General features: G+C 42.4%; 2 protein-coding genes across 3 annotated transcripts; one reads left to right on the plus strand and one right to left on the minus strand.

The window, feature by feature from the left end:
* The first annotated feature begins 14,162 nt into the window (after positions 1 to 14,162).
* LOC104593168 (phosphoenolpyruvate/phosphate translocator 1, chloroplastic-like) lies at positions 14,163 to 21,647 on the plus strand. Of its 2 annotated transcripts, XM_010252898.3 has the most exons (9): positions 14,168 to 14,635; positions 15,167 to 15,289; positions 15,373 to 15,525; positions 16,412 to 16,497; positions 16,655 to 16,739; positions 17,234 to 17,353; positions 17,472 to 17,540; positions 21,066 to 21,195; positions 21,293 to 21,647. In XM_010252898.3, the coding sequence occupies exons 1-9, from the start codon at positions 14,240 to 14,242 to the stop codon at positions 21,367 to 21,369; spliced, it is 1,239 nt and encodes a 412-aa protein (XP_010251200.1). In that variant the 5' UTR covers positions 14,168 to 14,239; the 3' UTR covers positions 21,370 to 21,647. The 2 variants fall into 2 exon arrangements, with proteins under 2 accessions (XP_088758039.1, XP_010251200.1); XM_088901913.1 differs by lacking the exons at positions 21,066 to 21,195; positions 21,293 to 21,647 and adding an exon at positions 18,341 to 20,579 and having other exon boundaries at positions 14,163 to 14,635.
* A 2,886-nt stretch (positions 21,648 to 24,533) lies between these two features.
* On the minus strand, positions 24,534 to 25,842 carry LOC104593312 (transcription factor MYB119-like). Its single transcript, XM_010253064.2, has 2 exons — positions 25,719 to 25,842; positions 24,534 to 25,631 (listed from the first exon to the last, which is right to left on the minus strand). The coding sequence occupies exons 1-2, from the start codon at positions 25,812 to 25,814 to the stop codon at positions 25,038 to 25,040; spliced, it is 690 nt and encodes a 229-aa protein (XP_010251366.2). The 5' UTR covers positions 25,815 to 25,842; the 3' UTR covers positions 24,534 to 25,037.
* Positions 25,843 to 27,447: the final 1,605 nt, after the last annotated feature.

The following is a 27,447-nucleotide window of genomic DNA, read 5'->3' on the forward strand; positions in this document are numbered from 1 at the left end:
TCAAATTTGCTCAAACACTAACAATCCAATACCTATGGTGGGGGGCATGAATAATATCAATAGGGCTGGCAATTTTTCACTCAACCCGCCGAACCCACCCAATCCACCCAATCCGCCCATTTACTTGGTGGGTTGGAAATGGGTTGATCACCAAACCCGTCCATTTAAATGGGTTGGGTTGGGTTGTGGATAACCATTGGGTTAACCACTATAGATATAAGTATTAAATTCTTAGCCTTTTTTTTTTTAATTTTCTTCATTTGAATGAAATAATTTATAATTAATGCATTAATTTTCTATTAATTATTGATTAAATTTAATTTGATTTTGAATCAATACACTTCACCAATTCGACATAAATCCAAATCAACTTGACCTGAGTCCGGACCAGCTCAACTTGGCCTAAATATGAACAAACCCAATCACCTCGGCCCGATTCATTTGGGTTGGTCAACACGGCCCAACCCGACCCGATCCAGGTCAACCCAAATTCGAAATGGGTACGAGCAGGATGGTTCATCACCCGCTTGCTTTGCTCGTTTTGATCGTCCGATCTGACCAATATTCACAGGGCCCAACATGAATCTGAACTGATCCAATTTACTTCTCTTGACCCACTTCGGGTCAGTAGTTTCAGTCCCAAATCCGTGCACAAACCTGATATGGGCCGGTCCAAGTAATCCACCATTGACTAAACTGGCCCGATCTGGTCCGACCAGAATGATCCAGATCTAAACGGTTCAACCACCCTTGATGTGATTAGCTCGGAGATAATCCAAATAGATAATTCAAGTTGGTCTAACCGGTTTTGAACCTAAGTGGTTCAGTCAAACCCGAAATCAAACATAGTCAAATGGCTTCGCCGCTTATGTAAAATTAACATACATGTAATATGATTTGAACTTTCACCACTTGTATAAATAGCAACTTCTATTACCACCAAGCTATGACCAACTTATTTGTCAAGAGAGAGAGTTTGTTTTTTAAGTACATAAATATAAGATTAATGGGTTTGGGCGGGTTGGATTGGGTTAAAGCGAGTTTGGGTTGAACCCAACCCATTTAATTTTATATAACTGGGTCATTAATGGGTTGACGGATTAGATGGATTGGATTGAAGCTCAACCCAAACCAAACCCAACCCAACCCGCCCAATTGCCACCGCTAACTATCAGTCATGCGAATGAGAAATCCGGTGGTCTTCCCTTTCCCTCTCAGAATGTGTAGATGCACTTTTTAATGATATGATGATAACTACATGTGCCTTAATTGGCCTTGGATTTCAAGGCCCTAATTACACATGGTCCAATGGACGTTAAGACCAAGATCTTGTTATGGAGAGACTTGATGGAGCTTTGTGCTCTCTCTACTCGTAGCATATTTTTCCCAAATTTTCAGTCAAGCATCTTAAGGTTTTGTTTGGTTTGAAGAAAAAGATAGGAAAATCTATACAAGTTTTGTAAAAATTTCTTACCTTTCCTTATTTTTTCCTTCAAACCAAACACAACAAAGTTTCTTACCTTTCCCTATTTTTTCCTTCAAACCAAATACAGCCTAAGTGATTACCTCTCAATGTAAATGCTTTTATGCTTGGGATATAAGACCCATTGGTTTAACCAAAATTCCATACAAAGTGGTGGTGAAAATTATAGTAAATAGAGTGAAGCCCCTTTTGGATCGCCGGTTGCATACCCCATATCAAAATGCTTTTATGCTTGGACGACTCGTCCAAGACAGTTCTATCATTGTTAGTTGAAGCTACTCACAACCAAAATCATATGAAAGGAAGGTCCAGTTGCTTTGCTTTTAAAATTAGACTTGTCAAAGGCTTATGATGATAGAATTAAATGGCCTTTCTTGAGTAGGTCCTAAAGTGTAGAGGCTTCTCCCAACACTTATGTAAGTTGATCCTCGATCAATTGTGTATCGACTGCAAGCTAATTTCTGAATTTCTTTAAATGGTCTCTTGCGTTAAAGATTTAGGGCCCGTTTGCCAAGTCTTTTTGAGAAGATCTTCTTGTAGCTCTGACGGTCAATAGATGCATTGAGCTTTTGACATAAGATATGGGCAACCTAAAGACCGTTTGGCAGACGTGCGTCTTTCCGTGTATCATTTCGGATCTTTCTACACGAGATTAAAACGTGAAAGACGTAAAAAGCTTCATTTGAAACTTCCCGAAATCAGCTCAAAATAGTATTCACACATATTTTTGATGCCACATCTTTTGACGGCCAGATCTCCTGTATGCCAAATGGGAATACACCAATTTATGATCTCCCCGACTTGTAAACAACCGAAAGACCACACGGAAAAACACACCTAACAGGCCCTTAGGCCAGAGAGGGAAATTCATTAATGCTTCCCTCTCTCCCTTTACCTCTTCATCCTCTCTGCACTAGTGCATTACTAAGGCTGCTCGTAATTAAGTTGCAGGGTCTTTGGTTTTGTAAAGGTACGTATTTGTCATTCAAATCATCTGTTCTTCATAGATGATATGCTCATATTTAATTTGGTTGTAGCTCACCTCTTGAACTCACCCGCATCAAGGAGAATATTGATTTTTATTGTAGCTGATCTGGGCAGGGCATAAACTTCGGGAAATCCTCTATTTACTTCATCATAAGTATTATAACATCTATTCCAGCCTTTCATATGGCAACCAATGATTAATGAAATCCCAATGGGAACCTGTAATCAAATATCAAATTGCTACTATCAGGGACTTATGGTGGGGTTTTCAAATCGCAGTGGGAACCTGTAACGAGGTTTTGCATGATTATTGAAAGATTCTGTTTTTTATATTACTTGTACTATTCAAAAAAATGTTTTTTTTTTCTATTTTCACTTTTATACTTATAACGTTTTTTGTTTTTACTTTTTAGTGCGTGTTTAATGGGAGTAACTTTCCCTCATGTGGGAGAGTAACTTACATGGGGAACCAACACTTACCAATAAAAGAACATTTGAAAGTTGGTAACCCCTCAAATTTGTTCATAGGTGTAGATGAAAGTTGCTTAGAATGATCAGTTCAATCCGGTCCGTGCCTGGGTGCACACCAAGTCCACAAATTTCAAGGCCAGCATGGGCCAAACCCAGCCCCTAAACAAATAATAGTTTAAAAAATAGTTAAATCACCTAAGAATACGAGAGAGAGAATTCTAATGCATAGGTCCCACTCCTTCATCATTAACTTAATTTATATTAGCATATTTTCATAGGCCTCTTTGATTACTAGTCCATTGTATTCTAAAGAGAAAATCTTAATCTCATCTAAATTCTATTTATTTGTTTCATATTTAAATTCTATTTAATTGGTTAATTGTCAGAAAATGATAATTTGAAACTAAATAACTAAATATAATAAAAGATTTACTAAAGCTAATAAAAATATTGAGTTTTATCAAGTTTTTATCTAGCAACTATTAAGATAATTAATATTAATTGCTCTTAAATAATACATTTGGATTCTACTTCAAATAATTAATAATAATATGATAATTAAAATAATAATAAATAAAAATTATCAAACCATTTGCATTCCATATAAAAATTATAAACCTTAGTTAAAATAATAGAACTAATATTGGACCAATTAAAAATGCCATAAGATACCTTTTACTTGGGGATGATCATTTATTACTTAGCCCAACCTAGCCAAATCTACAAATTTCCAAGCTCAACCAACTAGTATCTTCTTTACTAGATTTAACTCAAATATGCACCAAGCCCACACATAATGCAAGCAGTAGGGATGTAAACACATTAGATTTACATCAAATCCAATTGCATCTGCATTCACATTTGATTATGAAATCTCAAGATCCATACCTGTATCTGATTATTATGTTAGATTTTGTATCGGACTTGGATTTAATTCACAACCATTTCATTATTTAAAAAAAACTAATTATTTTTAAAGTGTACATGTATACTAAATGTATATGAATGTAAAATATATAGTTTACCCATTATAAACTTTATATAATTATACATAATATAAAATAGTTGGAATAGAACAAGTTAAATCAACATTTGATCCGGTTATTAATCAGATGCAAGTTCTAACATCCAAATCCAGGACAAATTGGACTTGGAATCAAATTGAGTATTGGACTTTACACACACACACATATATATATATATAACAAACTTTATATTAATGTAGAGAATTTTATATTACATGAGCATGTCTATCATTGTTCCAAGGCCAGACAACTATTATTATGCTTGGGGTGTGGGTCAAGCTGGGTGAGGCAACCTTAAAAACCATTAATATACTATCAAAATTTGGCACGAGATGTTTTTTGTTCAATATTAATAATTTTTATCTAAAAATAGTTAAAACCCAAAAAAAATGTATGCATGGGTTATACTCGATTTGTTAGTCTAATTACAAATGTCACATTGCTCTCAGGGGTGCAACTTGGGGGGTTGTGTCAGGTTGATTGGTTGAGGATTAACTAAAGCTCAACTCAAAGTCTTAAACCTTGATCACAGACTTAGATTAATTTAAGGGTAAATTTCTTAAACTACCCTTATGGTTTTGCTAATTGATTAAGTGTACCCTTACTACTTGAAAATTGACTAATGCTACATCTACTGTTTCTGACAATTGTCTAAATATTACTAAGTTCGTTAAACATGGACAGAAAAATGTAAATTAATCGTTTTACCCTTAAACTCAACCGGATGGAGCCACCAAAGAGATTGACGACAATGGAGATCTAAGAGAAAACTACTTGTTTCTGATCTGAGACCCAAATTAGAAACTGTTTAAATTTTAGACGTATGTTGATTGATGAGGGAGGTTCGATCCAAATCACCGTTGGTAAAAGTTGCAGCGGCGATGGTATAAGAGGAAAAACATGGGATGAGAGGTTTGATCCAAATCACCGCTCCATGTTGGTATTGCTCTCAGGCTTATTTGACTCCGATTGAATTCTTCTTCAAACTTTATCGGTCGCGGCGTTTTCCTCTTTGGTGTTGCAAATGCTTATCAAACCAAGACTGCCACTGTCAGCCCCAAAAGGAGATTTCCAAAGGATCAAAAGAAAGAGTTGGGAAAAAGAATCCAACTTCCAGGACAACCAACTCAAAATACTCACCAATAGCTGGTAGTGGAGTCGACGAAGTGCTAGAATTCTGAGGCAACGTCGACGACTTAGGTGCCGCAGCCGAAACTGATACTGAGATCATAGAAGAAACTCTCGACTTTTCCTCGTTACTCGATCCATTGGTCTCCTTTGAATTTACCTTCTGTGATGTGTTTTCTGTAATTTCTTGGTTTGGCGGGCAATGTGATTATTGCCTTTTCAATCCATACAAAACCTTTGCAACCTCGATCTCAATCTCCTGGATTGAAGAACATGATGTCTTAGTAATCTTTGGAGGCCAGTGCTTAACTCCAATAGGTTTCTCCAACATAAGTTCAAACTTTCACTAGGCAAGCACCCAGGCAACAACTTACCAAATTGGTGTTCCCCCCGGGCACCAGTCTGGCTGGCCTGGCGCAACCTGCACACGGTCTGTGCGTGACCTGCGCGCGACCTGGCGTGGCCTGCGCGCGGCCTGCGCGACCTGGCCGAATCAGCCTGCCACAGGCGCCGACCTGGCAACCTGGCCCGGACACAGGCGCCGACCTGGCAATCTGGCCCGGACACAGGCGCCGACCTGACAACCTGACCTTGACACAGGCGCCGACCTGACAACCTGACCCGGACACAGGCGCCGGCCTGGCAACCTGGCCCGGACACCGACCCGCCGACTGACACAGGCGTCGACCTGATAACCTGGCCCGGACACAGGCGCCGACCTGGCAACCTGGCCCGAACACCGATCCGCCGACTAACATAGGCGCCGACCTGACAACCTGGCCCAGGCGCCGACCTGGCTGCCTGGCACAAGCGCCAACCTGACAACCTCGAGGAGTTCATCACCGTACCCTGGTTCTAACAGGATATGACGTCTTACCATTTGAAGGCTTTTCACCCACCTAACCCAAAAGGGCACCACTATATAAGGACTCCGACCCCCAAAGCTAGAGGGGAGAAAAAAAAGGATGGTAACCCCCGCTCTCTAGCTCTCTCATTTCTCTCCAAGCCCTCTGTAATCAGAATGCTAACTTAGGCATCGGAGAGTCCCCGCCGAGAAAATACCAACCCCCGCTTTCTAGCTCTCTCATTTCTCTCCAAGCCCTCTGTAATTAGAATGCTAACTTAGGCATCGGAGAGTCCCCGCCGGGAAAATACCCCTGGGTCCTCTGATTCAGTTCTCGCAGGTCCCTCAGCTCCCGCCGTCTACAAAGGAGAGAAAATCACCTCACGTGGAGGGTAGTCGGGTTGCGCTGCACCAGGGAGCTCCACCATCCTCTGAGTTGCAGACCGCCTAGGAGCAAGTCAAGTGACGAGTTCGCCATCAGGCAGTTCGCCACCAGGGAGTTCGCCACCAAGCAGTTCGCCACCAGGCAGTTCGCCACTAGGTAGCTCGCCACCAGGCAGTTCGCCACCAGGGAGCACTACCAGGCAGTTCGCCATCAAGTAGTTCGTCACCAGGCAGTTCGCCGTCAGGCAGTTCGCCACCAAGGAGCACTACCAGGCAGTTCGCCACCAAGGAGCACTACCAGGCAGTTCGCCACCAAGGAGCACTACCAGGCAGTTCGCCACCAAGCAGTTCACCCCCAGGCAGTTCGCCACCAGGTAGTTCGTCACCAGGCAGTTCGCCACCAGGCAGTTCGCCATCGGGCAATTCGCCACCAGGGAGCACTACCAGGCAGTTCGCCACCAGTCAGCTCGCCACTGAGCAGTTCGCCATCAGGCAGTTCGCCACCAGGGCGCACCACTAGGCAGTTCGCCACCAAGCAGTTCGTCACCAGGCAGTTCGCCACCAGGCAGTTTGCCCCCAAGTAGTTCGCCACCAGGTAGCTCGCCACCAGGTAGTTCACCACCAGGCAGTTCGCCACCAGGGAGCACTACCAGGCAGTTCGCCACCAGACCGCCATCAAGCAGTTCGTCACCAAGTAGTTCTCCCCTAGGGAGTTCGCCACCAAGTAGCTCATCACCAAGGCACGTCACCACCGGGTCAAACAACGAGGTACTTAGCCAAAAAATTCATACATCACAAAAAATGGTACGTGACCAAAAAACGGTTACATCAATTGACGTCGTCTGTGGGAAACGCTACGAAAAGCTAAGTTCTCATCCTACAAAAGCTAAGTTCTCATCTTACCAAAGCCAAGTCCTCACTTTTTTGAAGCTATCACTTTATAGTTTACATTTTTTATGAACTCAAAAACTATGCAGGGGCTAACAGACTAAGTAGCTCTACCAACCTTACTTTCAATTCAGATAATGCCTCATCAGTCCTCTCCGCAAGGTCCCCCTACAAAGATGAGCTCTTCGTGGCTTCTGCGGGAGTTGACGGCCAACAGACTACATAGGCGCCCTTACCGGTCGAGCCTTCCAAGGCTCCCGTGTGAGCTGGCAACCTAAAGTTGGTAGTGCTGCCCCCGAAGGTCGAGCTTCTAGTAGCTTCTTGTAGGAGTGGGTGACCGGCATTACGAAGCTGATGCAGCACAATCATAGCTCGACACCTCACAAGCAAAGCCTACGGGCCACATTACTGCTTAAAACCCAGTCGCCTCTCCGGCACGGGCAAAGTCAAAAAAGAGTAGACTACGAGTCACTCCCAAAAGCCTACGGGCCACATTACTGCTTAAGACCCGGTCGCCTCTCCGACACGGGCAAAAGTCAAAAAAGTAGACTACGAGTCACTCCCAAAAGCCTACGGGCCACATTATTGCTTAAGACCCGGTCGCTTCTGCGGCACGGGCAAAAATAGAAAAAGAGTAGACTACGAGTCACTCCCAAAAGCCTACGGGCCACATTACTGCTTAAGACCCGGTCGCATCTCCGACACGGGCAAAAGTCAAAAAAGAGTAGACTACGAGTCACTTCCAAAAAGCCTACGGGCCACATTACTACTTAAGACCCGGTCGCCTCTCTGGCATGGGCAAAAGTCAAAAAAGAGTAGACTACGAGTCACTCCCAAAAGCCTACGGGCCACATTACTGCTTAAGACCCGGTCGCCTCTCCGACACGGGCAAAAGTCAAAAGAGAGTAGATTACGAGTCACTTCCAAAAAGCCTACGGGCCACATTACTGCTTAAGACCCAGTCGCCTCTCTGGCACGGGCAAAAGTCAAAAAAGAGTAGACTACGAGTCACTCCCAAAGCCTACGGGCCACATTACTGCTTAAGGCCCGGTCGCCTCTCCGGCACGAGCAAAAGTCACCTGGCCCGGACACAGGCGCCGACCTGGCAATCTGGCCCGGACACAGGCGCCGACCTGACAACCTGACCCGAACACAAGCACCGACCTGACAACCTGACCCGGACATAGGCGTCGGCCTGACAACCTGGCCCGGACACTGACCCGCCGACTAAAACAGGCGCTGACCTGACAACCTGGCCCGGACACAGGCGCCGACCTGGCAACCTGGCCCGAACACTGACCCGCTGACAGACACAAGCGCCGGCCTAGCAACCTGGCCCAGACACCGACCTGCCGACTGACATAGGCGCCAACCTGACAACCTGGCCTAGGCGCCGACCTGGCCGCCTGGCACAAGCGCCAGCCTGACAACCTCGAGGAGTTCATCACCGTACCCCGGTTCTGACGGGATATGACGTCTTACCATTTGAAGGCTTTTCACCCACCTAACCCGCGAGGGCACCACTATATAAGGACTCCGACCCCCAAAGCCAGAGGGGAGAAAAAAAAGGATGGTAACCCCCGCTCTCTAGCTCTCTCATTTCTCTCCAAGCCCTCTGTAATCAGAATACTAACTTAGGCATCGGAGAGTCCCCGTCGGGAAAATACCAACCCCTGCTCTCTAGCTCTCTCATTTCTCTCCAAGCCCTCTGTAATCAGAATGCTAACTTAGGCATCGGAGAGTCCCCGCCGGGAAAATACCCCCGGGTCCTTGTTATGGGCCCGAGCGTAGGATCGCGTCACGGGTCGTTCCACGGCAGGAACCCCTGATCTTCCCTTGCCTTTGGTCTTACGCACTGACCCTATTTTGCCTATCTAGTGGGTGATTTGTCCAAGAGACCACCTGAACTCTCCCTTGGGGTGATTTGTCCAAGAGACCACCCAAACTCTCCTCACTCTTTTCTTGGCTGAAAAACTGAATAATGTTTTATTTCAATTCGTAGCTCCTTAAATAGGAGATTACAGAAGGAAATTCCTAATTAAACTCAAACTCCTAATTACCTATTCCTAATGGTAACTCACTCTTACTTAAGATAAGGATAAAGATAAGATTAGATAAAGATAAGGGATAAGGTAAGGTGGTGGCGAGTTGGCATATTCAGATAAGGATGGGGCCACCCCTATGAGCTATCGCGTGGGCCCCGCCCTGCTGCTGCTACCGGGTGCATGTGCGCGGCTCATGGTGCCCTGCCGCGCGTGCGGGCGCGCAGTGTTGCTGCAGTGCAGTGCGTGCGCGCGACTCATGGTATCGCTGCCTTGCGGCGCCGGCGTGTGCGCGGTGCGTGCTGCCGTGCAGTGCGCACTGCTGCCTGGCGGTGCGTGTCGCACGCCATGGTGCCGCTGCCGTGTGGTGTCGGCGTGTGCGTGCAGCGCCCTGTCGGGCGGTATGTGCCGCGTGCTGCCAGCCTGCTATGCGGCGCTGCCGGGCGGTGCGTGCCGCTAGGCAGCCCGCTGTGTGTGCTGCTGCCTATGGCTGTGCCGCCGTGCGTTGCCGGGTGGTGTGTTCATAACATCACACCCCTCCCGGACTACGAGCTTGTCCCCAAGCTCGAATTGGGTGTCGAAACACCCTCAAGGGAATCCTGGGTGGCTTTGCCCTCCTGGATCGGGTTCCCATGGAGGGGGTTCATCCTCATCTTCCTCTTGTTTCACCAGGAGGCAGAAAAGTCTCTTGCACCTGTGCCCTGCCGAGTAGGGTTCATCGCAATTAAAACATTGCCCCCTCGCCCTGCGTTCTGCCATCTCAGCCCTTGACAAGTGCTTGATAGGAGGTGTACCGCCGTTGCTCCCCACACTGGATGTTGATATGGAATTGGTGCTCGTCTGTGGCTTCCGTTCTGGGCTGGCTGCTGGATATGAGGCCATTCCGAGTGGTTCCCTGTTGTCTGCTAGTGAAGACCCTCCTCCAGTAGGCTTCGGGTTGGTCCAAGCCACTGCTGGGCATCCCATGCTGAACGGCCCTCGACTGATCTGCAGTTTGCGTTCGAAGGCTCGGGCTAAATTCATTGCTGTGACCAGGTTAGGCGGGCTCTGCATCTCTACATCAACTCTCAGGGGTTCGGCTAGACCAGCTGTGAACATATCAACCTGCTGGTCCGGTCGTACTGAAGAGGCCCTGGCGAGAAGGGTCTGGAACTGCCGCTGATACTCTGCTACGGTACTGGTCTGCTTGAGATTAATGAGTTCCCCCAAAGGGTTGTTTGTTAGTGGGGGTCCGAACCGAAGGAGGCAGTACGACTTGAACTGTCCCCAACTAAGACCTGGTTCCTCCTGCTCCACTCGGTAGAACCTGAGCTGCGCTTCTTCGGTCAGATGGAACGCGGCCAAGCTGACCTTGTCCTTGTCATCAGTGCGCTGGTTGCGGAAGAACTGTTCGCAGCGGTGCAACCATCCCAGTGGGTCTCCCGTGCCGTTGTAGGATGGAAATTCCAGCCGACTGTACTTTGGAATAACAGCGGCTGTTGGGGCAGCGGTCTGCTATTCGCTGGACGTCTCCGCCCTGTCTGGTCGATGGCTGTTGGTGGTGGCGGTTCCCTCCGAGCTTCTTTCGTTGTTGGAGAGAAATGCTTCCAAAAGGCGTCGCAGCTCCCGGACATCATCCTTGACCTCACGCACTTCCAAGCAGGTTTCGGCGAGCCTATGCTCTAGCTCGTGGACCCTGGAAGTCAGCGGCTCCTGTTCCCCCATGACGGTAGGCTCTGATACCAAGATGTTATGGGCCCGAGCGTAGGATCGCGTCACGGGTCGTTCCACGGCAGGAACCCCTGATCTTCCCTTGCCTTTGGTCTTACGCACTGACCCTATTTTGCCTATCTAGTGGGTGATTTGTCCAAGAGACCACCTGAACTCTCCCTTGGGGTGATTTGTCCAAGAGACCACCCAAACTCTCCTCACTCTTTTCTTGGCTGAAAAACTGAATAATGTTTTATTTCAATTCGTAGCTCCTTAAATAGGAGATTACAGAAGGAAATTCCTAATTAAACTCAAACTCCAATTTGAACTCAAACTCCTAATTACCTATTCCTAATGGTAACTCACTCTTACTTAAGATAAGGATAAAGATAAGATTAGATAAAGATAAGGGATAAGGTAAGGTGGTGGCGAGTTGGCATATTCAGATAAGGATGGGCCCACCCCTATGAGCTGTCACGTGGGCCCCGCCCTGCTGCTGCTACCGGGTGCATGTGCGCGGCTCATGGTGCCCTGCCGCGCGTGCGGGCGCGCAGTGTTGCTGTAGCGCAGTGCGTGCGCGCGACTCATGGTATCGCTGCCTTGCGGCGCCGGCGTGTGCGCGGTGCGTGCTGCCGTGCAGTGCGCACTGCTGCCTGGCGGTGCGTGTCGCGCGCCATGGTGCCGCTGCCGTGTGGTGTCGGCGTGTGCGTGCAGCGCCCTGTCGGGCAGTATGTGTCGCGTGCTGCCAGCCTGCTATGCGGCGCTGCCGGGCGGTGCGTGCCGCTAGGCGGCCTGCTGTGTGTGCTGCTGCCTATGGCCGTGCCGCTGTGCGTTGCCGGGTGGTGTGTTCATAACAGTCCTCTGATTCAGTTCTCGCAGGTCCCTCAGCTCCCGCCGTCTACAAAGGAGAGAAAATCACCTCACGCGGAGGGTAGTCGGGTTGCGCTGCACCAGGGAGCTCCACCATCCTCTGAGTTGCAGATCGCCTAGGAGCAAGTCAAGTGACGAGTTCGCCATCAGGCAGTTCGCCACCAGGCAGTTCGCCACCAAGCAGTTCGCCACCAGGCAGTTCGCCCCCAAGCAGTTCGCCACCAGGTAGCTCGCCACCAGGCAGTTCACCACCAGGCAGTTCGCCACCAGGGAGCACTACCAGGCAGTTCGCCATCAGGTAGTTCGCCACCAAGCAGTTCGCCGTCAGGCAGTTCGCCACCAGGTAGTTCATCACCAGGCAGTTCACCACCAGGCAGTTCGCCACCAGGCAATTCGCCATCAGGCAGTTTGCCATCGGGCAGTTCGCCACCAGGCAGCTCGCCACCGGGCAGTTTGCCATCAAGCAGTTCGCCACCAGGGAGCACCACTAGGCAGTTCGTCACCAGGCAGTTCGCCACCAGGCAGTTCGCCCCCAGGCAGTTCGCCACCAGGTAGCTCGCCACCAGGTAGTTCGCCACCAGGCAGTTCGCTATCAGGCAGTTCGCCACCAGACCGCCATCAAGCAGTTCGTCACCAAGTAGTTCTCCCCCAGGGTGTTCGCCACCAAGTAGCTCATCACCAAGGCACGTCACCACCGGGTCAATCAACGAGGTACTTAGCCAAAAAATTTATACATCACAAAAAATGGTACGTGACCAAAAAACGGTTACATCAGACATAGACGCTGAAACAACAAAAGAAAACCAATTAGAAAAAAGAATAAAAAACTAACCATCTTCTTCCGAACAGAAGCATTTGAAGAAGAAGGCGAGATCAAAGCCAGTGAGGGTACTGGCGCACTTGGTCTTGCATGTGAAGTTGAAGCCTGACGGTGAAACTACAGAGGCGATTCTTCAGAGTTTTCAAAGCGAGCGTTGTCATCCGACTCTGATGACGACCTTCGCACGCACTTGGTCTCTACAGACGGATCTTATCTCAAACGAAGGGTTCCTGACTCTCCTTTTTTTTTGATATTTCTTTCTTTTATTTTTTCAGCCTTCTGCACGCACATTTCAGTCAGTCATGCTTTCCTTCTTCAAGTTCTCTGGGGAGCAGAAAGTCAGGATCCATCACCTTCTCTGTGCTTTGTGAAGAAGTGAATTAGAATCTACAGCTATTGAAGACGGTCTTCTTGGTTTCGCTTTCTCGGGATCTCTCCTTGATTTACTTTCTTTCTTGTTGCTGAAATATCTGGTATTGATGGAATAGAAGTTGCCACTGCACATTTGATTCGGTCTCTACGTCAGTCATCAGTATATCTCAATTAGTAGCCTCTCGTCTCTCCGTCAGCCATCAAAATCGAGAGATTTGCTCCTCCAAGCGATTACACCTACATGGCCCAAGGTAAGAGAAAGAAAAATAGAGAGAGGTAAGAGATGAGACCGTAGGTCTAAAGGAGGAAGGGATTGCCGGTTAGAGGAAGGGGACGAGGGAGGGGGTAATATTGGGTTTTAAAAGAATGTTAAAACATCACATGGTCTCACGTCTACGTGGGTTTTGACGGAATACAGTAAGAGTGAAGTTAGTCAATTGTTAGAAACATTATAATGGTACACTTACTCAATTAGCTAATCAATTTTCAAACAATAAGGATACACTTAGTCAATTAGCTAAACTATAAGGATAGTTTAAGAATCATATTTTTATATATTTACTAATATTTAAATAATATTTATAAAAATTATAACATTTATTCATTAATAAAGTAACATAAATAAAACAGGGCATTAAGAGATAATATGAAAAAATAATTATTTCACTAAATAATTAATAATAATTTATTATTTTTATTAAGAACTATTGATATAATTAATCTAAATTCCTAAAATATTTTTATAATAATTTAATAAAGATTACATAAAAATTAGTTATTTTAAATAATATTAGATTAATTTTTCTTTAACAAATCCATGCATCGTACGGGTCCCCGCCACTTAAGTTTTTAAAAATCGACGTGGATTCCACTGACACTGAACAACTCGTTGCCAACTTGTCTCAATGACGGAGATTCCAAGATCATATACAAGGAAATGTTGCGGTGTATCTTGAGGCCATGGTAAGAGGCAAACTTTTTGTTGTAGAGGACCCACTATCAACTATCAAACCCATGTATCAGCCTTACTTCCATCTTCCTCGAGACAATATGCATTCGTGTCAAAATGGGGCTTATTGTCTATTCCATTACAAAGTTGTGCTATGTAGATTCCCATCAGACGATCGCAGGCGTGAAGGCACCAACTCGGCTGAGTCAAAATCGTTCATTGTCTCTTGTCTTTTGCACATTCCATCTCTCTCGCTCTCTCGCTCGCTCTCTCGGCTGCTGAACAAAATGCAGAGCAGTGCATTAGCTCTCTCTTCGTCGACGCCTTTTCTCAAAACCAGAAAGCCTCCGATTCCGAATCATAACACCAGATTAACTTCGATATCGTTCTCTTCTTCTTCTTCTCCAAAATCACTCGATCTTACCTCTGCCCATGGCGTCTCTGGTTCCTCGATCCACAGATCTTCGCCGCTATGTTCTTCGTCGCATTTCGGCAGCTGGTTGTCTTCTCCATCTCCCATTTGTGATGGACTTTCGAAGGATTTTAGCGTCAATGCAACCTCGGTTCCTGAGAGCGCAGGTGAGAGCGCCAAATCTGTCAGTTTGATCCAGACTTTGCAGCTCGGATCTTTGTTTGGCCTATGGTATCTTTTCAACATCTACTTCAACATCTACAATAAGCAGGTGTACATTCTCCCTTTTTAGCTCATGCGTTTTTTCGTTCTCTCTCTCTCTCTCTATTTTTTATTTGCTCCATTTCCGTATTTGTATGAATTATGATTTTGCAATTGTTCTTATTTTGTTTCTAATCACCATCAACTTCGCATTTGCTAGTTTCATAATTTCCTTTTTCATTTGTTTCTGTTACTTTTTGTGTTGCCAACTATAATTATTGAATCGTAGGTACATTTGTACTTCTCATGAATGAAGATATAAGCTAAGTGGTGTTCAAAGGTATATGTTATTGTCAAATCAACTATAAGGATTACTTTGCATTTACATATTTGATTTTGTCACCTTTGGAGTGTAAGCACAAATCTTTAACTCAATGTTTATACAAATATTTCTCTTCAACTGGACTGACTTCAGACAGAAAACGTGCACCATTTAGGTGGTTCCTAACCATCTTCTTCTCTGCCTGGTTTTAATATTGTTCTCAATGTTCTGTAATACTTAAGAATAGCATTGATGAATAACGCTATTGATTACTTTCAGGTTCTGAAGGTTTATCCCTTCCCAGTAACTGTCACAACATTCCAATTTTCTGTAGGGACTGTTTTTGTCTTTTTTATGTGGACATTCAATCTCTACAGAAGGCCCAAGATTAGTGGTGCACAGGTATTTAATTATTTTTCAAATACTTGCTTCTATTTTACCTATACTTGAACCTGACATCTTGCTTGTGAATGCTGACCTTGCAGCTTTTAGCAATCCTACCACTGGCTATGGTGCACACATTAGGAAACCTTTTCACCAATATGAGTCTTGGGAAAGTTGCTGTTTCATTTACGCATACAATCAAAGCTATGGAGCCCTTTTTCTCTGTTGTTCTATCAGCCTTGTTTCTTGGAGAGGTAAAGCTTGAGTTTAGCATTATTTGTTTGGTTACCCCAATTCTGTTGTAGAATATTTATTCTAGGTCCAATCTTCTTGTTAATTTTCCCCTAACTAGCTTCTTTAGTGTTTCACTGTAACCTTTTCTATGCCATTTTATGGCTTTTCTTATATTGACTATACAATGCAAGAATCGGGACATCATAGTTTTCAGAAATTGGAGCTTGTTATTGAGTATGAGGAGGTGATATATAGTTATATACATCCAAGTTGTTATCAATTTCCTATACAACCTGAAGTAATACTTCATCTACAATCTGATACTCAGGCTGCCTTGACTATAAGAAAGTTAAGGGCAGTATTTTAAAATAGAACCAGGTTGCAAGTGTGCACTGTTGCGCTATTGACCAGGTTGCAAATGAACTATCTGACAAACCGTTTGAAACTACTCTATTAATCTATTGTTTTCTGATATCATGTTTTTTATTGTTCACATTTCTTGTTATTTTTATTTTTTCCTTTTTTCATGCATGAGTCACCAATCAAAGAAGTTAGGCACCTTGTTTGGTTTCAACACATTGGTTTTGTAACTTTATTCAGACATATAAAAAAGGTCCATTACCCAATGTTGGTCTCAGCTATCTGGGTCTTGGGAGGGGTGGACTGAATGGACCTAACCTCTCTCTCTCTCTCTCCCCACACACACACATACAGACACACATCATCCTGAGATTTTACTATTACCTTATCCAAAAAAATGGATTTTACCATTACATCAAGTTTTCAAACATATATTTATAGGAGGATATAATTAAGAAATTTCTATAGATTTATTATTCTTGTACAACCTTTTAATGCCTTATCATCCAACTCTTTCTCTAACTTTTAATTATCCTATGCTTACAGATGCCCACTCTATGGGTGTTATCTTCTCTTATACCAATTGTTGGTGGAGTAGCATTGGCATCACTAACTGAGGCCTCTTTTAACTGGTAAGCAAATTAAATTTCTCCTGATCTTAGTAAGGTAGGTCGGAGAAGCACACGTGCCTTTGAACATGGTGGGTTGATTCTTTGTACAACAATTCAGTTTAGATTTTATATTTAATATTTAATCTGTATGATTTTGTCATTTTCTTCTATGAAATAGGGCTGGATTTTGGAGTGCAATGGCTTCCAACGTGACTAACCAGTCTCGTAATGTCCTCAGTAAAAAGTTTATGGTTAAGAAAGAGGTAATTTATCTAATTAAGATGTGTATCCATTTATGTTTTTGCATTATCACAGTGATTACATGCCCTCTGGCTCAACTCAACTCAATCTTAAATCCTTAATCCTAACTACCTGGGAGGCCAGGTATACGTATCATGTCCCACCATTGTGCTCTATCAAGAGCCATGTAGCACCCTAACATTGTACAAGAAGTTCAGGATTTGTGTTCATAACTTCATACTGGATTGATTAAGGTTTTGTGTCAACTAAAAACCTGGGACAACCCTCTTCCTTCATTGGGGTTTGGGACTGGCAGTGTAAAAGAAACTACCACAAGCTCTATATCAGTATAGCCATATGGTGCCTAATTTAGTGAAATGTTTTTCCTTATTGTGCTTTGTTATTGCTCTAATTGTTAATCCTGCCATTTGCATAGTCAATCTTTTGCATTGGTGCTTGCTTGTTAAATTTTTCCTACTGAAATTTGGACTTTTAACTTGTTTATTTTACTAAACAGGAATCTCTGGACAATATCACTCTTTTCTCAATAATAACGATCATGTCACTTATCCTGTTAGCTCCTGTGGCTCTTCTCATGGAAGGTGTCAAGTTTACTCCATCATACCTGCAGTCAGCTGTGAGCAATTTACCTCAGAAAGAAGAAATTACTTTTGATCCGCATATTTTCTTATGCCTGATGTTCAGAAGCATATCCTCTTTTTCAACTTTCTTTTTTTCTTTTTCATTAATATCAGGGCTTGAATGTTAGAGAGGTATGCATAAGATCTCTACTGGCTGGGCTCTGTTTCCATGCTTATCAGCAGGCAAGTTTTCTTCTTCTTCCTTCTTTTATACTCTTGTTATGTCTCTCAAGCATATGCATACTTTTTTTTTTGCATAGGAAACAGTATAGGTCTTTACTTTTTTTTTTCTTTTTTGAGAAAGGTTAACTGAGATTTTATTAAAAGTTAACAAGAGAAGATGTACAGGAGCCTTATGAGGCAGAAACAGAATTACATAGGCAAAGAACTATCAGAAAACACAGATTCTCCGCTCTTCACATTCAAAGAATCCAAAATATCTCTAGCTTCACTCAGCAGATGAGCAAGCCTCCAAGGTCCTCCTTTCTTCTGCCTTAGGCATTTTGTCATATTAGTGGAATCACCTTCGATGGATAGAGAGGAAAGGCCTGACATTTTGACATAACCTAGACCTGTGAGAGCAGCTAAGATCTCTGCCTTGGTAGCGTCAGCTCCCAATCAGATCGCTGAAAGCCCAAAAGATGTTCCCCCCTCTCCCATGGATTACTCTTCCAGTTCCTGCTTGACCTGTGGATCCTTGAGCACTACCATCAAAGCTTAGAGTTATTAGATCCTCCTCCCTAGAATGAAGTGTTTGAGTTAAACCATTTCCAGGAGAGGAGTAGGGGACTTCTGCTAAATTTCTCTGAAGGTCAGTTAGAGAAATACGCTTGAAAACTTCAGAATTAACACCTCACATCACTGCATGGGTCACCGTACTCCAATAGCAATAGAGCTTACCCCTGCTTCCTAGACCTTTTCCATGCCACTTTCTTTCTTTTTTTTTTTTTTTTGATGAATGATTTTCCATGCCACTTTTGCAGAAGATCCAAAGCTTGCTCAGGAAACATCCAACTGTATCCCAATAAATTGAGGAAGAAACACCAGATTTTCCTTGTTATTGGGCAGTGCAGGAATAGGTGCTCTGCCATCTCGCCATTATTGAGGCAAAGAGGGCAAACATGAGGGGAGATGCATCTGCCTTTGAGCTTATTCTGTAACACATCACAAGTGTTTAGTTTTTTTAAACAAGCCTCCCACACGAAAAAGGAAACTCTGGGGGGGAATATGAGCACGCCAAACCTTCTTGACCGAGAAGGTGGAATCCTGACCATCCGAAACTAGACCCTTGAAATCAATCTGAAAATGAGTCTGAAGCTGGTATAGGTCTTTACTCGAAGCTGGTAAATCAGTCTGAAAATGAATGACCAAGACTACAATGTTTAAATTGAAGGATTTGATGCTTTTGGACAATCTAGTTGTGTCAAAGAAGCTCAAAATATATATTGATGCTGTGTTAGACATTGGAATATTGGAAATGAAAAAAAATTGTGTTTCATAAATTATAAATGCAAGCTGGTTCTTTATTTCAAATAATCTCATAATCCATGTTGTTGTTAAGAATCACTTTGATGCATCTAACTAAATCTGCAACTCTTTTCTGCAATTGTCACTTTTTTATTTTGATTCCATTTGAAGGACTACACAACGGGGATAAGCCCATCTTCCAACCCATAACCCCCCAACCCAGGTGCAGGCAGGATTCGATCCCAAGTCTCCACTACAACCAGCAGTAGACCTTACCAACCAGCTGGTTGGCACCTTGCACAATTGTCACTTTATTTTAGAGCACATGAATATTAAATCTTCCTGAGAAATACAATTATGTCTTATTGTTCTTTTGTGACATATATCTCCATATTCTGCATTCTGGAAAGCATGTTTTCATTGCTTGAGAAGCTTCAAACTCTTTACTACATCTGCTAAATATAGATAAAAATAAGAATAATACTGCCAAATAGCAACTTATCCCAAAAAATAATATGCTAAATGGTGTCTGTAGTTGGTGCTCTCTAAAGGTTATACTTCTGGAAGCCACTTCACTGTTCTGTCTGATTGCCTTCCAAGTGCTAGTTTACCTAGAGTAGAATTCTCCACACTTATGGAGTTTGGCTACTTGAAAAATGCTAGCAAAGCCTCGTAAACCTTTTTCCTACAAGGAGTAATTCAAAAGCATTGCAGTGGTCAAGAAATTTTCATATTCTGTTGGGCAATTAATTAATGATAAAGCGTTGCTTCCTTTGTGTCCCTACACATCATACATATCTATGCGTGTGGTTGTTTATGAAAATGTTGTTGGTAGAATATAACCTTTGAAAAGGGGAGGAAGTTCAATTGGTAAGATTTGCATTCTTGCACTAGTAACATAGGAATTCCAATCGCTTGGGAAGCATCTTAAGAAAATGACCAAATAAATCTACCATCCCAGTAAAACCATTTTTCTGTCTCACCCACCTTTATGAAGATGGACTTGAGCAAATGAGCTTCTCCTTTTTTTTCCACATGGGATATTTCTTGTTCCTAAAAAAGAAAAAATTGTATTCTCCCAAAAATATGATGTAACGCCGTAATGTGACTCAGAATTGCAGACAGACTCACAAAGCATAAGTGTGAAGAGGTGTAACAATACCCTGGCTTCCCATCTTTGAGGCTGGTATTAGACAATTTCAAGCTCATAATTATACTTGCAGCCTTTAAATTTTTGTTACTCTTCATCCACTTCCAAAACCAAGTTACCCGCATTAATATTTTGTATGAGCCTAGTTTGACTACTGGTATGAAGGCTACTTTTAATTCAGATTTAACTTTGTAGAATTTTAGCTGTTAACTCTCCAACTAGTGTGAAAGAGTTGAGGTATATTTTTTTCCCTTGTGTTAATGTATTTCTGGGGTCTTACATTTATGGTGAACAACTGAACACCCTTCTTTTTAAGGAAAATCAAGTATCAAGCATATGTATTATCTGAAGATAATCAACAAGAACAGGATTACAAGTGTGGACTATGTACAATCAGGATCTATACACCCAGCCCAGAGATGCCGACCAGGAAAGAAAAAACAAAGAAGACTATATTTATCATATACAATGTGTTGTAGTAAAAAAGCAATGTATTTCCTGAGTTCTTTTTAAATGCAGATAGTCATGAGCATGTTGTCCCTATGACCTTGGCACTAATTTTGGGTGCTTCAGTTTTCAAAGATACGCATGTTCTTTTCTTTTTCCATACTGTCCAGAAGATTGTGTAGGGAAAGTTGCACATAGATTTGCCCCTGGTGATCAAATTCTTTAGTTGCAAGTAAATAAGTCTCTAATTGTTGTTGGGAAGACCTAATAGACCCCACACATTTTTAAAAATAAGCACACAGTATCTCAGCTGATATCACAGAGAATAAGGAGGTGCCAAGTACATTCGTCAGCCAATTTGCACAATATATTGGTCATCAGCTAGTGGCATTCCTTGTCTGATTGGCTGGTCCTTGTGAGACATTTCCTAAGTAAAGCAGTCCACACCGTAAATGCTACATCTGAAGGGACACATGAGCTCCAAACCTTGTATAGATCTATGAATACGATCACCTTTTATCGTAGTAGCTTACCATAAGAATGAGCAAAGTTAACACTTCTACTTTACAAGAAAAGAACAGTTAAAATTTTTGTGATTCACTCGTCATTGAAATGTTCTGATTTAATCAGTTCGAATCTGGCAGGTATCTTACATGATATTACAAAGGGTATCTCCTGTTACCCACTCTGTGGGCAATTGTGTGAAGCGGGTGGTGGTCATTGTGACCTCGGTTCTCTTCTTCGGAACACCTGTCTCTCCCATCAATTCTCTTGGTAAACTCTTTGTCATATCTTGGGTGCGATCAACTCTAAACCCTCTCATTATTCTTACATCCTGTCTTTTTTTGCCAATGGTTGGATGTTACTGCAGGTACTGGGGTGGCTCTTGCTGGAGTATTCTTGTATTCAAGAGTGAAGCGGATAAAGCCGAAGTCAAAAACAGCATGATGCTGTTTTTCTCCTTTCTTTGTGGAGAAAATGTGTTAACTTTGTTGGGTATAAATCCATCTCAATGTTTCTAATTGTTAGTTTTAGCCTTTTAGGTCAGGCAGAAATCTCATTATAGGGATAATTTTATTTTTTTGCCGCTCCTGAGTACAAATTTTCCAGCGGCAGATGTGCTAAGCCTGGGAGAGTTGAATCTTGTATTCGTCTCCTTCATATTTTACTTGTTCTGTAGCTCACCTTTTGGGTGGAATAAATGTGTTTTCTTGGGCTTAAAAAAAGTGTGTTTTCTTGGGGACTGCTTTCGGGATTCAGATAGAAAAAATACACACTGGTTAATGTTTGATCGTAGAACACTAGAACTACGAGTGGTCCGAACTGTCTGGGTCTGGGATAGCCGACAGCTGAGCAGACAGGGCACACGAACTCTAATTTATGGCATAGTATTATACTATTATTAAATGTTTGAAATCCCTTACTGGTTTACATCTTCGATCAGCGTCTGCTAATCAATTTGAAATCCTCTCTGACTCTCCTTCGGAAATTGGAATGGAATTTGTTGCACTTTTTTTGTGCAGCACTTGACGTGCACTTCCATTCAGTCTTTGACTGGGGTGCAAATGGATTGGATCGTGATCCGAGCCAATTTGAATCTGATCCTATTTGTTTCGGATTCTCGTCATCCTCTATCTGATTTTTTGGATCGGATAATAGGGTTCGGTTGAAAAATCCGATTGGATTCGGATCACCCCTATCCTATCTAATCTCTCTCTCTATATATATATTTATATTGCATTCTTTATATAAATTGTTATGTTTTTTCTTTTAATAATTTATTAAAATTTTCAGAATTTGAATATGATCGGATCATATCCAAACCATCATATGTGAGATCCGATCAGATTGGATCTTCAATATGTGCTATCGGATCGGATTCGGATATACTTTGATTCAAACCTGAGTCAATTCATTTGCATCCCTATCTTTGACAGCAGGAGGGGTATGTAGATGACCCCATATAGATGGGATAAGGGTTGGATGATAATGATGATGATATGGTAATAAGATTTTGGATGACCAGATTTACTCATAGAAATGTCACACTTATCTCACAGCACTTGCAGTCGTGTATTTAGAACATCTCCCCGTGAATGAAAGCATATTAGTATGGGAGATGATCCAAATGCAACGTGCTTTAAGGTGGGTGTGAGGACCATTTTCTGTGAGGAGACACTCCAATAACATCTCATATGGCTGACGAGATGATTAGAGCAGGGGGATTCTATGATCAATGAAATACCAAAACCAACAGAATTGAAAGGAAAATTTTTTATTGTAAGCTGCAACTTACTAGTTTATAAGATCAAATGATCTTATATGGAGCGTATTGTTGAAAAAGCATGTCTAAAAACTGAGCATCTTTTGTTAATAAAAAGGAACAAAGGGAAGAGAAAAAGATACAAAGAATGCTTTTTTGTAGCTTTGATCTTTGGACACCAGTAGTAGGATCCACATCTATTGATTCATCTTGGCACCACCAGGTGGAATGACTGAATCATTGATTCATTTGATCTTAATATATCATTTGGAGGGCCTAGATCACACATACAGTCTCGAACTCGCCACTTGGTTGATTATGCATTAAAAGGAGACTGTTCCTATTAGATGTTGTTAAGATTGTGCAAACTTGGAAGTTTCTGCCTTTAAAACTTATAATCAAGGTTCAAAATATAGATACACCCAATACGTCGGTAGGGGCGTATCAGGCATTTTGATACTTATTTTTTATTTTTTTTTTAAAAATTGGTTCAGGGGAGCCGGCCTAGGACCCCTCCATCCCCTGAACCAATCAGACCCCCGATACACCCATTGTAGGGGCGTATCAAAAGGGTCCCTGAACGATATGTATCGGCCGATATGGGCCGATACGTAACGATACTTTGAACCTTAGTTATAATAGGTCAAGCCACATCTTGACTAGTCATGGTTTGGTTTCTTTTTGTGAGTTTAAGGGTTTCCCTTGTCTGTCCAAGTATTTAGAAGATAAGAGATATGTTGCATTGTTAGAGTTAGGTTTAATTTTAAGGGAAAATTCCCAATCAATACCCTGTACTTGGCTCGAGTGACAATTTGGTACCCGAATTTTAAAATGCGACAATCTAGTGGTCGGACTTTCAAAATGTGACAATCTAGTACTCAAACTTTCAAAATGTGACAATCCAGTACATGCCATTAACCAGTCCGTTAATCAATCGTTAAGTGACATCTGAAAAGTCAAAATTGCCCTTTGAATGCCATCTAATTCTCTTTATCAACCATCCAAACGTTGACAAAAAAACTGAACAATCCCAAATCCTATTCCTAGCCTCTTCATGATCTATTCAAAAAGGTTGGTGACTGTTTAGAAGAATCTATAATTTAGAACTGTTTATTTTATTGTCAATGTTTGAATGGTTGATAAAGAGAATTATATTGCATTCTTAGGGCATTTTTGACTTTTCAAATGTTGCTTAACAGTTGATTAACGGACTGGTTAACGGCAAGTACTGGGTTGTCACATTTTGAAAGTTTGGGTACTGAATGAGAATTTTCCCTAATTTTAAATATACTTGTTTTATGAGTGTGATTTTGGCTTTATTTTGTATTTTAATCTTTTAATTAAGCTTTTTTTTCTAAAAAAAGAAAAAACTTGATACTTGGAAAACCGTAACTTGGCATTCACATCAGTTTAGAATGCCTTTTTGTTTATTTATTTTAGTTCAGCATCGGCAAATCATTACATGGTGATATGATGGATGCCCTCAAACCAGGATATAGTGGAGTCGAATCTCGCCCACAGGAATTCTGCTCACGTCTACCCACATAATATCGCAACCACATATGGAAAATATTTCATCCTTTTATGTAGTATTATGAGCGGGGAGATATTCCCAATTCACGGGATAGTGTGTTGTGGGTAGACGTGGGTAAGATTCTTGTGGACAGAAGATGAGGAGTAGATATTATAGTGGACCACCCAGAATTCAATCAATCGGGTGGTTTCCATTGGTCACAAATGATCACCGCGTAAAAAATTCAAGAGTGGGATGCTTCCAAGTTCCAACACCCTCAATTTTTCCATTTGGAATCCGAAATGCTAATGGAAGGCCTTAAAAAGCAAAATAATGCATGGAATCCTATTCATAGTCTTTAATACTAATAAATTACACATTTATGTACTTCAATAAATAATTAATGACAAATTAAGATCTGTAAATCTTAATTTAAGCACTTAAACCACGCCAATTTTTACTGGCACCTTCATAGCCAAATAAAAAAGAAGAAAGCTACAAAATGATAGAACATTGTAACAGAGAATTCATGAATATCATAAGCAGAAATAGATGAAAAAAAAATCTCCATTCACTAATTTATACGATGGCTTGCATGGTTTAAGCTTCACTGGTCATCAGGGCGTGGAGATGATATCTCCATATCCTATCTTCCTATTTCTTTAGCATTACCAACCCATTAATGTCTCCTTGCTTTTGCTCTAAATTATAAATTCTAAAGTAACATAAAATATAACCTTCCAAGCTAATACTACTAATCTCTTTATTTTTCCAGCAATAATGCTGCAGTTTAATCCCTAGAGAGAACGTAGCTCGAAATTTATATTGCAATGGTGATATCTAAATGGGGTTGCTTTGAGCGATCATCTCCAACAAATCCATTTCCCTCTTCACTTCACCATCCATTAGAGTAATCATATCTAAAGCCATATCACCCATATCCAAATGTTGCTTGTCCAGAACTGTTGCACACGATATTTCCTGAAACAAAGACTCAATACCGTGTTCCACTGAAAATAATGTCGTAGCAAAAGAAAATTCCGATGCATCATTAGAATCATCACTTGGGACCGGTGGATCATCACCTGGACAAAAATCTGTGCTCTGCAGTTGAGTTGTTGGTTCCATCGTAGTATGAACTGATGCGTTTGATGAGTCGGTGAACATGTTCTGTAGGTATTCATCCGGCCCGGTTGATACTGCAGTACTACTCAAACTCTTGATGTAGTTCTGTAGGAGGGAATTTGATTTTGAACATTTCGAGCTTCGGCATCGTCTCTTTGAAAGCAGTCTTCTTTTTGTTGCATTCCAGTGGTTCTTTATAGAGTTTTCTGTTCTTCCTGGCAACCTCTTCGCAATCTCTGCCCATTTGTTTCCTAATTCTGCATGGGCCTGGATTAGAACCGTGTCCTCTTCTTCAGTCCATCCATCCTTCTGCAAATAATTAAAATTCAACCATCAGTTATTAGATATATAGACCTCCACATGCAGAAAATTTGATGAATGAGAGAATGAAAGAACCTTAATGTCAGGCCTTAAATGGTTGTACCATCTCTCTCGGCATTGCTTTCCTTTCCTGCCCTCCAACCTCTCAGCAATATAAGACCATTTTTTCATCCCATACTCCTTTACCAAGTCGACTAGTTTGCTGCAAATGCATATTTACATGATCAGTGATTCTACTTCTAAATCCAACAAAGTAACATCAAAAGATGGAAACTCAGACTACTGCTTATTTTCAAGAAATTCAATTAACAAATACAAGTGAATAGAATATTTCCTACCTGTCTTCTTCAGTGCTCCACTGCCCTTTAACTACGTTCTTTCTCTTTTGAAATTTTCCTGCCTTTCTCATTGCCACACTCCTCTTCTTTAACCCAACTTCCTTGTATGGTCCATTCTCCCAAGTTATACATGAAATCTCATCTGGCAGCCCAGAGTTAGGCGATTCAATTCGCTGCAGGAACAGATGGCTTCTATCCAGTTCTATCACAGTGGTTTCCGGAGTTCTCTGAGTATAACTCAATAAGCCTGTATTCTGAAATATCTCCATGATCCCATTTCCACAATCTTCTGTAATAGGCTTAGGCTTGTAAACATCCAAAACTGTCGAATACCCACTTGCTATCGCTTCCAAATGATCAAAAAATAAAGTGGAGAACCCAAATTCCGTGTCTGATGATGATCCATCAACAAATTTCCAAAGCTCTTGAAAATATCCTGTTGACGAGGAAACCTCTAGAGAAAACCCATCTCCAAGATGGGGTTCCAAGCAATTCTCCGACCAAGATACCGGCCGCAGAGCAAGATCATCTCTGTAGGTTGTTTCAAACTCCATGAAAGGGACAGATAGAGAACAACAGAAACTCAGGGAGAGAGAGAGTAGAATGGTATTACCATGTGGTGCTCTGCGGTTTTCTGATATTAGTAGTAAGAGAGAGGATGACATTGATTTCCAGGGGAACTGTGACCGTTGATTAAAGGATTGATCGGACGGTTAGCATTACTTATTAATTGTGACTGTTAAGCTTCCCTCAAGTAGTAGTGCCAAGGGAAAATAAAGGCGGTAATGATTGCATGTCAGAAAAGTTTCTAATTTTAGAAAGTCTTCAGTCAAAAAATAGTACACGTGGCAGATTTTTATAGGTCGATATTAACTCTAAGGTCATTGCGGCGGAACTGTAGGGAAATGTAAAGAATGGACGTAAAAGAACAAGGTTCGACTACAAAAAAACTTTTTAGGGCCTTCAACATATCTAAATGACAATTTTGACCCTCTTATTGGTAACTATAATGACTATTTTGACCTTATTCTTATTTAACAGAGACCTGATTAGTGATTATTTTCAAAATTAACATTCAACTGAAATTGAATTTCTTCCGAGGAATAATCCGCTCACTGGTCACTGCTGCATTAGACAATATGAATATGCTGTTAAAGACATAGTGGAGTCCAAGATCGTGGAGTCCAAGATCCATTCCAGTCGGGCGAGTTGGCCCGGTCCACTCTAATCGTGTCTATAATCCCTAACCGATCGATTGAGGCGGGTTGCCGGGTTCACACCCAGCCCATTTATGCATTCGGGAGTCTTGGGTAGGGGTAGCAATTTTCCCCGTCCCCGACGGGTACCCGGGCTCCCCGATCTAACGGGGTCGGGGATGGGGGGTATCTTGGCGAGGTCGGGGATGGGGCTACCCTGAATCCCCGATTAATATATATAATTATATATTATAATAATCATTATTTGTT

The sequence above is a fragment of the Nelumbo nucifera genome, chromosome 3, assembly GCF_055504915.1.
Source record: "Nelumbo nucifera cultivar China Antique chromosome 3, China Antique-T2T, whole genome shotgun sequence".
NCBI classification, from domain to species: Eukaryota; Viridiplantae; Streptophyta; class Magnoliopsida; order Proteales; family Nelumbonaceae; genus Nelumbo; species Nelumbo nucifera.

What these genes read in the sequence shown, in the direction of transcription:
- LOC104593168 (XM_010252898.3), top strand. Translation starts at nt 14,240, where the DNA reads ATGCAGAGCAGTGCATTAGCTCTCTCTTCGTCGACGCCTTTTCTCAAA. An exon ending in CAGCCTTGTTTCTTGGAGAG is followed by an intron (nt 15,526 to 16,411) that starts GTAAAGCTTGAG and finishes CTATGCTTACAG; the next exon opens with ATGCCCACTCTATGGGTGTT. An exon ending in CATCATACCTGCAGTCAGCT is followed by an intron (nt 17,354 to 17,471) that starts GTGAGCAATTTA and finishes CATTAATATCAG; the next exon opens with GGCTTGAATGTTAGAGAGGT.
- LOC104593312 (XM_010253064.2), bottom strand. Translation starts at nt 25,814, where the DNA reads ATGAAAAAATGGTCTTATATTGCTGAGAGGTTGGAGGGCAGGAAAGGA. An exon ending in ATTTAAGGCCTGACATTAAG is followed by an intron (nt 25,632 to 25,718) that starts GTTCTTTCATTC and finishes AATTATTTGCAG; the next exon opens with AAGGATGGATGGACTGAAGA.